The sequence below is a fragment of the Corvus kubaryi genome, unplaced genomic scaffold (assembly GCF_017639235.1).
Source record: "Corvus kubaryi isolate FWS band 111438036 unplaced genomic scaffold, C.kubaryi_AGA036_p1.0 split3-73, whole genome shotgun sequence".
Taxonomy (NCBI): domain Eukaryota; kingdom Metazoa; phylum Chordata; class Aves; order Passeriformes; family Corvidae; genus Corvus; species Corvus kubaryi.
The window spans coordinates 26,290,544-26,302,820 of NW_024582091.1; the positions used below are offsets into that span (position 1 = coordinate 26,290,544).

At 41.1% G+C, this 12,277-nt stretch overlaps 1 protein-coding gene across 2 annotated transcripts; it reads left to right on the forward strand.

Annotated features, from left to right (window-relative positions):
* Positions 1-398: 398 nt before the first annotated feature.
* Positions 399-11,797, forward strand: RPF2 (ribosome production factor 2 homolog). 2 transcript variants are annotated; one of them, XM_042016826.1, is made up of 10 exons: positions 399-504; positions 1,641-1,773; positions 2,571-2,608; positions 3,209-3,248; positions 5,079-5,160; positions 5,249-5,325; positions 5,647-5,746; positions 9,891-9,993; positions 10,952-11,096; positions 11,405-11,797. In XM_042016826.1, exons 1-10 carry the CDS (start codon positions 482-484, stop codon positions 11,582-11,584), a joined length of 921 nt encoding a protein of 306 aa, XP_041872760.1. In that variant the 5' UTR covers positions 399-481; the 3' UTR covers positions 11,585-11,797. The 2 variants fall into 2 exon arrangements, with proteins under 2 accessions (XP_041872760.1, XP_041872761.1); XM_042016827.1 differs by lacking the exon at positions 399-504 and adding an exon at positions 846-964.
* Positions 11,798-12,277: the final 480 nt, after the last annotated feature.

Sequence of the window (12,277 nt, forward strand, 5' to 3'; positions counted from 1 at the left end):
ATGAGTGCATTCATAATAATGTTGGGGGTTTTTAATATTTTAAATGTTATTTCTAATGGTCGAGCTTTTGTTTCTATTATTATTATTATCCTAACTTTTGCAACCATACAACCTCTGTGTGAAGAGCCTTTTTCTAATATCCAACCTAAACCTCCCCTGACAACAATTTCAGGGCATTCCCTCGGGTCCTGTCACTGGTCATCACAGAGAAGAGATCCGTGTCTGCCTCTCCTCTTCTCCTCACGAGGATATTGCAGACTGCAGTGAGGTCTCCCCTCAGTCTCCTCTGCTCCAGGCTGAACAGACCAAGTGCCCTCAGCCGCTCCCCGTACAGATTCCCCTCCAGACCCTTCGCCACGTGGGACGGGGGTGCGGAGCCGGCAGAGCGCTCCGCGCATGCGCCGTGCCCCCGCCCCGCTCTCCCGGCGGATGTGACGCCGCACGGCGGCTCCCGCACATCCTGCCGCACGTGAGGGCAGCGATGGATGCGCTGGACCGGGTCGTGTGAGTGAACCGGGGGGACCCCCGCACTGGGAAACGGGAGCGGGCGGCGGCCCGCGCGGGGCTGCGGTGGGGGGAGCCAGCAGAGAGAAAAGCCTTATGGAAAACGCGCTGGACAAAGGAAACCGAGCGCTGCCGTCTTTTTAGTGGTGGCCAAACAGCCCTTACTCAATTGGTAGCTTAAAAGAACCGCGGTGACAAGCTGGTGTTGAATTTGTTTCCGTATACCTGAGAGAATTCTTTTCATCTCTGAAGTTTCAGTGATGCCCATCACATGCACATCTGCATGGGGAGCAATTGCCATGAACTAAAACAGAAGAAGTCCCACCTCAACCTGAGGAAGAACTTCTTTACATGGAGGGTGGCAGGGCACTGGTACAGGCTGCCCAGGGAGACCGTGGAGTCTCCCTCACTGGAGACAATCTAAACTCACCTGGACACGTTCCTGTGTCACCTGCTCCAGGTGACGCTGCCTTGGCAGGGGGATTGGGCTCGATGATCTCCAGAGGTCTCTTCCAACCGTGACAAGTCTGTTGGGGGGGAACGGGTGTGGTTGTTTGTTTTAAAGAAGAAATTAAAATTAATGCTTTATTCAGAAGGTAATCTAGTGGAGAAGTGTGATTCTTAAGCCATGTAGCCACCGATGTGTATAAGGTGTGTGCCCCTGTGAAGGCTGGGGTATTTCACCTGGATAGTGCCCAGTGCTGCTTGCTGGTTCCTGACAACAGATGTGCCATACTTGTGCTTTTATTTTGGGTGCCATTGATGGTCTTTGAGTAACTTTGTTTTCTTCTCAAAAGCAAGTTTCTGTCTTGTGGAGGGAGCTGGTGTGAGGCGAAGCCTTCAGCCTGTCAGTAGGCTGGGAATTCTAGTGTAGCTTGAGCTCTAAATTAGCAGAAACTGAAAAGCACAAGACTGTAAAATCACCTCTGTTAATTTGGGGGGACAGAGAGGAAGAGGAGTGGCAGTAAAACACATTCACCTGAGGCATTGGTTGTAATTCTGCAGGTTGGGATTAAGTCATTGAAATAAATTACTTGAACACAGTTTGTTCCAATTCTTGTTTGGTTTCACTGTTTCCTGCAGTGTCAGGTTTTGTTACGTATATTAAGTTTTTAACTATTAATTTATTGTTACAGAAAGCCTAAAACTAAGAGAGCAAAAAGATTTCTTGAGAAGAGAGAACCCAAGCTAAATGAAAATACAAAAAATGCTATGCTCATAAAAGGAGGAAATGCAAACTTAACAGTGACCGAAGTGCTTAAAGACATTGTAAGTTGTTGGACATAGCATGCAACCTTCCTCTCTCTTTCTTACAGTTTGCTGTCTCTGCTGCACTATCTGTATTTTCATACTCTCCCTGTACCTCAAATCTCAGACTGACCAGTACTCCAAAGGTGTCATTACCTACTTCTTAATGGAGATTATTTTCTTCCAGTTTCTTCTTTGCCAGAAGTTTTGAGCTTCCTCTCTTTATTTTTTCCACAATTGTCCAGTATGTAAGGTGAAGTGTTGCTAAGTCCATTTGAAAACAAGAGGATTAGGTACAGAACTGGGACTGTATCACACAGCTAAGTCATATCCCAGAATCCTGTTAACTGACTGTATTGATAGGGAGGCTTCAGCCTCTCCTAAAATGTTAAACTACCAATCATGTCTCCTAACTCCATAGCTTAAAATATTATAGCTGTTCCTACACTCCTTTTTCTCTTTGCTTTGTTGTTTTCCTATTACTTTATGCCTCTATTGATCAAATTGTTGTTCTCTCCCTGTTTTTCCTTATGCCCCTTAGAAGCAGAGGGATTGCATTACATGGCTTTGATTTCAGCTATTTCTCAGTTATTTTGTTATTTCTTAGTTTCTACAAATAATTCCTTGTGCAATTAATTTGGAAACAAGATTGTCACCTGCTGGAAGGGTATTACTGTGAGCAGGCCTTTTGAGGTACCTTCTTCTAGCCTGATCTGCACAGTTACTGTTTCATGTGATCCTGTAAACTATTGGGTTATAGAAACAACAGTGCTGTGCATGTTTTAGAGATGACATGTGTTAAACTTTGTGTTTTGCAGTATGCTGTGAAGAAACCTTTTGCTGTACTGTATAAAAGGTAAGTGGTCTCACTTTGACATCTTTGACTCTTCTGACAGACAGACAGCTTTTGGTAATTTCAGAGCATGAATAGAGATGCTGGCTACCATGGGGGCTTGAACAATGACCAGGGTGCAGAAGATGACTGACTGATCATAATTTCCAATAGACTGGAAACAAGCTATGTGTGATCAGCATCAGTGCTGAGCCCTGTTCTGTGGCAGGTGGTACAGAGCAGGCTTCAGGTCTAAGTCTTGCTCAAAATGGGAACCCAGTGTCTGTATGAATGTAGTGCAGAGACAGTTGTAATAGCTAAATTTAACACTGAATGAACAGGCAAAGGCAGTTGTTCATGGTGTGTCACCAGTACTGGTGTTCTGGAAGTCAGGCCCCAGGAGACAGGAAATATGGAGGAAAGTACTTAAAATGGCAATGGTGACACTAAGGCATTCCTGGCAGTATTAATATGACTTGTGGTTTGAACTCAAACTGAGCTTCTACTGCTGGAGTTTCTGGTGGAATGCAGAACTTTTTATTATCAGAGAACTAATTAGAAGTGGCTATCTTGGGCCTGTTTTGTTTTTTTTTATTTTAACTTGTTTTTTTCCCCTCCTCTCAGGAAAAATATTACCAGGCCTTTTGAGGACCAAACATCATTGGTAAGTATAAACAGTGTTTTCTCTTATGACAATTTTGAGCAGGCTAGCCTTGTGTGCCAAAAGATGAACCATCAGGGAAGAAGAATAGCCTGTCTGATCAGAGCTTTGGCTGGAACTCAGGGATAAAAAGAGAGTATATTGCCCTTGGAAGTGCCAGGCTACTCAGAAGGACCACAAAGATATTGTGAGGGTATGCAGGGAGAAAATTAGAAGGGCCTGAGCCCAACTAGAATTTAATCTGGTTACTGCCATAAAAGACAATACAAAATGTTCTAACAATTACATCACCAACAAAATGAGGGCTAAGGAGAATCTCCATCCTTGACTGAATGCAGAGGGAAACACAGGGACAAAGGATGAGGAAAAGGCTGAGGTACTTAATACCTTCTTTGCCTCAGTCTGCAATAGCAACACCAGTTGCTCTCTGGGTACCCAGACCCCTGAGGTGGAAAAGAGGGACAGGGAGCAGAATGAAGCCTCCATAATCCAGGAAGAAATGGTTGGTGACCTGCTACACCACTTAGACACACATGTCTATGGGGCTGCATGGGATCCATCAAGGGTGCTTAGGGACCGAGTGGAAAAGCTCACCAAGCCCCTTTCAGTCATTTAGCAGTCCTGGTTAACTGGCTAGAGGCATTTTTTAAAAGGGCAGTTTTGCAATGTATGTTTTGTTGCAGTATATGCAGGGCAGATTTGAGGCATTTGAGTTTTTTGCATCTTTTTAATAAAATACACAGCTATTGGAGAGTATACAGATATCAACACACAGTGATTAACAGCTGTGTGAGCACATGGTTCAAGGGGAGTCCCCTCTGGCCTGTTTTTGGCCTGTCTAGAGTCAGCATTTCTCAGCGATCTGGTGGCAGAACTTGGTGCTGAGCTGTGTGATTTGTACGTGCAATTAACCCAGCCTCTCCAGGTGTCTCTGACCTCCCAGAGGGGCAGAGCTGCAATGTCCTCTCTGAGCTGCTGCTGTTGCAGGGGTGGGAGGTGAAGTATCCTTCTGTGCTTCACAACTGCCAAGTTCATACTTGGTACAAGGTACGTACTTGTGGGAAGCACTGGATAAGTTGTGTGTGTGTGTATATCACTGAACCACTGTTGATACACAAGATGAGGAGCTGCCCTGGGAGGCAGAAGTGCATAAAAGGACTTTGGAGCTGGACATCTTTAGAAAGAACTGCTGTCATGTTGACTCTGGATACAATAGGTTCTCTAATCTATTCCTCCTGGAGAAAAGATCTCTGTGATAGTCACCACTGGCTTGGTTTTAAGTAGCATCTTAGTCTTAAATAATAAATTGACATGAAGTTGCTGTGTAGTGGGACTCCTGTGCCAAGTGCAGATGTTGTTAGACTTGCTGTTGAGGGAATTAACTGGTTGTTCAGAAGCTGTCAGGCAAAGCTAATATGCTGCATGAAGCTTATTTGGGAAACTACAATGAGGCATTACAGCAGCAGCCAGCTTGCAAATACTTACTTGTCAGGCAAGGAGAAGTGGTTGGAAGTATCTTGTGTAAAAGCAAATAATGAGGAATTATAAAAAAGAGTGTTATAGATAAAATGGCAAGAAAAAATTGCCTGACTTGACTTTTAAGATGCAATAGGAAATAAAAAAAGAAATTATTTGAGTCTTGAATCCAGCTGTCAGTTTTAGCGTTAAGTGCTGAAAAACACCCATGACATGCTCAAAACTCTTCTGGTAAGTGCAGTTGCTCTTCTCATTAAGCAGCTCCTAAACTCATGTGTTTGTGCCATATACCTTTGCAGAATATTTTAAATCCTGTGAACTGAAACTCATAAGTTTTATTCTTTTCCTCAATTGCAGGAATTCTTTTCCAAGAAATCAGATTGTTCTCTGTTTCTCTTTGGCTCTCATAACAAGAAGCGACCTAACAACCTGATAATAGGTAATAACTCTCACTTGGGTTTTTATTGGGATGATGGGGTGTTCAGTGAATATTTAAGTAGCTGGTTTTTCTTTTTTTGCTCTCACAGGTCGCATGTTTGACTACCACGTGCTAGACATGATTGAGCTGGGCGTTGAGAAGTTTGTTTCCCTAAAAGATATTAAGGTAAGGAATTGCTAATTCAGTATTTCAGCGACACCTAGTGGTGGATTTTTTGGTTGCAATTTTTTATGTGCCCTGAAGTGAATCCAGTTGTTTTTTAAAAAAGTGTTTCATGCAGTATATGAGGATGGTAGTTTCTGTTCTCCAGAATGTTAATTTTATGCTCTGCTTTTTAATTTAATTTCGTTGGTCTATTCTGTCCCTATTGATCACAGGTCACAGAAGTTTTTCATTCAGTGTTGAATGGCTGGCCACCTATCAAATCAAAAATATGTTCCCTAACACTGTCTGAATTTTTGTTATTTTAAAATTCTTATTCCACAGAACAGTAAATGTCCTGAAGGGACAAAACCTATGTTGATATTTGCTGGTGATGTGTTTGACGTGAATGAAGAATACAGAAGACTGAAGAGCCTTCTTATTGGTCAGTATTTTGATGATTTGGGCAGTAGGATTGCATAGATCTGTAGTAATATGGGAAAAGCTAGTTTGTCAATAAATGTTTGCTTGTGTTCAGCACAGAAAGCAAACAAGAATTAGCACTTGTAGGTTTCATGTCACATTAAATTAAAGTTAACTAATCATGAGGACTATTAAAGGGAGGAAAAAAAACTGTCCTAAAAGACTCTGAAGATGAAACTTCATGTTCACTAGAATTCATTACTTTGATTGTGGGAAAACTGTCATTTTCCGAAAAGTCTTGGCCTTATAATTGTAGTGGGTCATCACTTTTCTAACCAAATAATGTTTTGAAGTATCTAAATTGAAATCAGTGGACTAAGTTCAGAAAGTGGGATATTTTTGCTTACAGAAAAGTCAAATCAGTATAATTCAGCTTCTGTTTTTGTAATGAAAGCTTTTTCTGTTGGAAATTCTAACAAGTGTGCCGTTGCTTAGGATACTTGGAAAGAACAGGTGCAGTAAAAATCAGCTGTAGATAATAGTTGTGCCCTAACTTTAAGGCAGGCTTGGAGCTTAGGAAACAAACTGGCATGGAATTTTTTACTATCCTAAGGTTGGAGGCTCTGGAAGATAAAGCACATTGTAGCTTTTTCAGACACAGAAGTCTGAATACTGTGTCTCTTGACACTTAAGAATTGCATCTTGCTTGGTAGAATTAGATATAGAAAGTAGGGTGGTGTGTTTTTTCTTTTTAATAGTTGTCGTAAAAGTAGATTACTCCCTCTTTTTTTTTTTTCTTTTTTTTTTTTTTTTTCCTAAACTAGTGAAATACTGAACCTGGCCCAATAAGAACAGTCTTGTTCTTTTGGTTCCATTCTTGGTTTTCTAGGTTTCTAGGCAAACAGGTAAATGACTGCTCTTTAGAAACAGACCCTAAAAATGAGAATTGTTTCCTTAGTATTATTCCTTAAAGCAAGATGTTTCATCTGGAATGAGACTGAAAGGGAGCAGGAGAGGAGTAAATTTTCATCCTCTCAGTGCAGCTGACTGATTCTTGGGGATGGATGAAAGGGTGGTAACAGAGCTTATACATCTTTGAGGATGATTGAATACGAAGATAAGTGAGTTTTACTGCTGCATGTTTGTGTCACTGTCAATGAGTATTTACGCTGCAGGAAGCAGATGCCTTTTCTGGGGTGTATCTTGTTCAGGCATGTGCACAGTGATGGGAATCCAGATGTGCTTCTGCACCCCATGGTCAAACAGCTGAAATGGGAGACAGGCGTAGTAAGATAGTTGCCAAATAACTGAATAGTCCTTCCTATTTCTCTTGATGTTTGTCTGTCCTTTCTCCTCTCCTATTTATTAGCCATTAATGACTTGGCAGTCAAATGTACTCCACACCCAGTCTTCCTTCTTGAACATATGCCAAGTACTCCAGGTCTTAATTGTTCTGCCGACTTCTGTGAAATACCTAGATGCAAAACAATAGACAAAAAGGTTAAGGAGAATAAAAGCTTGAAGGTATCACTAACCAATTAAAATATTTTGGGTATTAATCTGACCTGCTTCAAAACTGCACTTAACTGATAAGGAAGAAGTGATTTGTTCCATTTCTGCAAAAGGTGGTACCTTTAAGCTGCTACTCTTGCTAAGAAAGATAGGAGAATGTCTTTATAACAACAGCTGCAAATATTTTGTTGCTGTACCAGTATTGTTGGGATCCCAGAGGGAATATTAGATAGCTGACAGCTTCTTGTTGCCAAAGTAGTGTGATGCCAGTGATGCCGAGGAACAACCAAGCTTTCATTGTCTTTTGTGATATCAAAAGGGCTTATGCATGTTTGTACAATCATCTTACAGCAGTTTCTTTGTAAAACTAAGAGCAAAGGTGAATTATTGTCTTCATGGTAACCAAATGCTATAGTCTGGTTAAACTGTGAAGTGAAAGGATGCTGTTTAGGAGGAATAAATGACAGATGCATTTTCTTTGGAGACCTGAAAGACAAAGACATCCCATTTTTTCTCTTTTGGTTTTCATTGCCCTCTGATGTGGCAGTGTAGGAGTTCATTGATGATGTAAGTCTTGGAATGCAGTTAATGAAGTGCTAATAACATTTAATGCCTGTATCTATAAGATGTTTCAATTCTTACAACACTGCCTGCTTGTTATTAGTTCAGTTACTGAACATCTATTTTAGCCTAAAAATGGCCAGGCACTATAGGGCTTGCTTATACACTTTCTAAAACGTTGGTTTGCAGGACATCTCTGCAATTTTAGATTGGCTGTCACCTTGGTCTTCAAACAGCCTTCCTCACACAGACTGCTTTTGAGTGTTTGAAAAGATTTGAGGGCTTTTTCTGGTCAGGAAAAGGGGATGGCTGAGAAATGTCTGGGATACAGTTTGAACTGCACTCATCTAACCATAGCTGCATAGATTACAGCGTTACCAGCTTTTGGTTACGAATTGATACAGAAAGACTTACATTCCACCATCAATTAGCAATTTAATCTGGAAATAGAAAGGTCCTGAAAAGCTCTCTGTAGGAAAGAGTAAATTAGACGTTCTGGAAACATGTTTGAGGACAAGGGGGAGAGAGAACTAGGGATGGAAAGAAAGGAGAAAGCAAGTCTCTAGTCCAACCAAAGCAAGAGTTGTAAATTAAGAGTATGTTAAAAAAATTTCAACTCTCTGGGTATACTGAAGTGTAAGGTTTCTGCAGCTGTTCAGTGTTGCCAGGAAACAAATTCCTGACCACCTGCGTTTATTGGAAGAGATCATCCTGTGGGTAAAAAGATGTATGATGCCACAGGAAAATATGAAAGGAAGTGTTGCCAATAAAACCACTATGAATGTAAGCTTGTGTACCTGCAGAGAGCTAATTGAAGGGAAAAATATGCCACAGGCAAACAAAATGTTATATTTGCAACTTTTCCGCTAACTGCAAGTTAGACTCGAAAGGAGAAGAGAGTGTTTAATTGACCAAGGAAGTTTCCTGGGCTGACTCCAGCTGGTATTTGCCAGCAAAACTGTGTTTTGGATGTTACTCCAGTGCTGATTCTCTTGCAAAAAGGTAGCGAAGGAAAAGACAAGTAGCCAAGGGATCTGAAAACAGGACAGAGCGGGAAAGAGTGATGTGTTTTGCACCTGTTAACAGTTCTCCTATATTTCAGCATTGCCCTGTCATGTTTATTAGCACACCTTGTTCTCTTGGTCAAGGTCACATTCTTTCTCCACCCTCTGCGTGTGTTGGACAGATTGCTGTGCTCATTGCAGGCTCTCTGATTGCACAGTATATTTTCATAGCCTGATATAAGAACCTTGCGAGAGGTGGCTCATTTTGTATTTAACCTGTATTTCAGTGTTCTCTTTGCAAACTGAGCAAGTATTTGAAGTATCTTATTTTCACAGATGTGTTGCTTATTAATAGAGAAAACATTAGACATAATGACAAATATTGCTTTACCTAGAGGACAGAGGTGCCTTGTTGTGAGGGAGATATGAAAGAAATGATATATCGAAACTTTTTCCCAGAGAGAGAAAATGTAGATAAGAGTAGACAAGGTGCAGTTTTGATCTGCTGTGTACTGGTTTTGATCCCTCTTTCTAGTCTTCCAAATCTGGCTATGATTAAGATTTAAGTATCCGGTTTGAATTATGTCTTTAAACAGATACCTGAGCAAATGGCTTCTCTGTACTGATCTGTGTTTAGCTGAGCATTGGCTGGTCTAAACACCAAATAAGATAATTTTTTTCCCCTGATTTTAGAGATGAATATTTAAAAGCATAGACAATGCAATTATTCCAATTAGCTTAATAATGTTAAGTTACTGCTCTGAAGGTGTATTTGCTCTTTTTCATGCACTTACAGATCAGAAGTATATATATAGGTAGCTTGTATATTGCCACCAAATTATCTCTGGAAAGTCACTGTGTTCTTGTCAGGATTTCCACACACATTTGGATTCATCAGTGCATGTTAACACGTGCAATATTAAATTTCTGTCCTGTGTTTTGGCCAGGCTGCAGTTTTAAGTAGTGGCTATTTTGTGAGATTCGTATATCAAAATGGGCCCACATCACATCACCAGTTTGTTATAGGCATCTGTTGGTTTTATTTTCAGCCAAAAAACCTGGCATTTATTCATTGTAATACTCTCTCAGATTTCTTCAGAGGTCCCACTGTGCCCAATATTCGTCTGGCTGGTTTAGAGTATGTTCTGCATTTCACAGCTGTAGATGGGAAAATTTACATGAGAAGCTACAAGTGAGTATGTGTTTTATCTATTTGTTTGGGTTTTGGTACACTCGTCAACTTCAATCTGTAATTGTGAAATTGCACTGGCTTGAGCTGCATTTAGAACATGCAATGTGTAGAGGTGCTCCAGCATAACTTGTACAGCAAGAGAACACTTGAGCCCTAAGTCTGCTGCCTCCTTCCTTGTTGAGCTCCTCCTGGCTCAGGATTGCTCTTCCATATGGCTAGATTAGTAAGGTGGTGTGAATTAACTTAGTGAATTCTGGGTACTGTCATAGACTTCATGGACTTAGTCTGTTCTCAGGCTGATTTCTAGGACTCTCCTCACTTAGGTGTTTGTCAGGGAATAACAGGGGGTAGGCTGCAGACAGAGACGCACAAGGAAAACCAGGAAAAGGCAGGATAAGGCAATCTTTCTTGTTGCATTGGTGTTTACCCTTACAGTTCACTCCCTGACTTAGGAGGCTGTGAACATTCGTAGCACACATAGTGTTCCATGTGATTTTGATTTCTCTTAATACAAAATCATTTAAATCAGCCTCACTCTTAAAAACAAAAAACCAAAATGCTTTCTCAGATAGTGCTCTGGTTATTTTGCTGTAAATTAAAGTGAGTATTTTTCATGCCTAATAATACCCAGAGTGCTGTTTTGAATTTGAGAAGTGATATGGCTTTCAGGGTACTGAGGCTGAGTTTTAAAAGTGATACTGATTATACTGGTCTCATTTTAAAAAAAATAATAAAGTACTTTTGCCAGGTCATATTTTGGATGTGTTCAAATTGTAATGGGACTGATTTATGTTCAAATTGTAATGGGACTGATAGATGCCTTTCCCAGTAATAGAGTTAGTGGTAGCAGTTGATTTAATAGTATTTTGAGCTGCAGGATTAAACCTATCCTTAAGGAAGATGGATACATCTTTAGCACAGGGGACAATGTTGATTTTGGTTGGTTTTCTCCTCCTAGAGTGCTTCTGAAGAAATCTGGCTGTAAAATACCCAGAATTGAACTGGAAGAGATGGGACCTTCATTAGATCTGGTTATGAGGAGGACACATTTAGCTTCAGATGACCTTTATAAGCTGTCTTTGAAACAGCCGAAAGGCCTGAAGGTACGTAGCTTGGAAAGGGCATTGCTTTCAGATCTATCTGTGAAGAGGAGCAAAGACTGAAGTGTTACTTGTTGTATATTTGACCAGAGCTTACTTTCATCGAGGCCAACTGACATTCCTGGGGCCACAGCACTTCTGTGGTGGTCAGCTGGCATCCACACTCTCCCCTGGAAGCACATAAAACACCCAGCACAAATCTTAGTCTCTAAACTCCAGCCAATGTATGAGGCCTTGCTTTTGGGTGCTTGATTCTCACCAGAGCTCCTGGGACTGTACTCAGAAATACTGACATTGTTCTTTCCTTGCAGCCTAAGAAGAAAAAGAATATCTCCCACGATGTGTTTGGTACAACTTATGGTCGAATCCACATGCAGAAGCAAGATCTTAGTAAACTGCAGACACGGAAAATGAAAGGCTTAAAAAAGAGGCCAGCAGAGAAGTCAGCTGAAGATGGTGGGCCTACTCCCAAAAAGTCAAAGTCAGCTTGATAGTCTGGGACAGCTTTGAAAACTCTTTGTACTTTCAAATTTAGAATATATGTTGTAATATAAATTGTCAGACATAAAAGATTGAGCTGCTGTTAGCTTTAGTTTTGTAACAAAAATCTTTTTAATCATTTGTCATTTTAAAGGGAACATTGGGGTATTGAGCTTTAACATGGAACTTGGTTATTTAAAATAAAATATATGCTATAACCAATACTCCAAAGCTGAGTATTTGTTTCTTGGTATAAGCAATATAGGGGAGTCAAACAGGTGACTCATTTCCTGGACAGTTTCAGAGAGTGGATTGGAAGAGACTTTAAGATTGTCTGTTTCCAACCCCCTTGCCATGAGGAGGGACACCTTGTACTAGACCAGGCTGCTCAAGGCCCCATCCAACCTGAGCTTGAACACTTCCAGGGATGGGGCATCCCCAGCTTCTCTGGGCAACCCGTTCCAGTGCCTCACCACCCACACAGGGAACAATTTCTTCCTAATATCCCCCATGCTTTGTGCTTTTAACATAGAGGCATTTAAATTGCATCTCCAATGAAGTGGCTTGCTGGTGGGAGAGGCTGAAATTCCTCTGTGCTGCCCTTCAGGTGCTCTCCTGTTGACCTGCAATCCCTGTCCAGGCTTTGGGCATCTCTTGCTGTCATCAAACTGGTCGGAGTGGGATGGATTGAGCTTCTCTTCCCC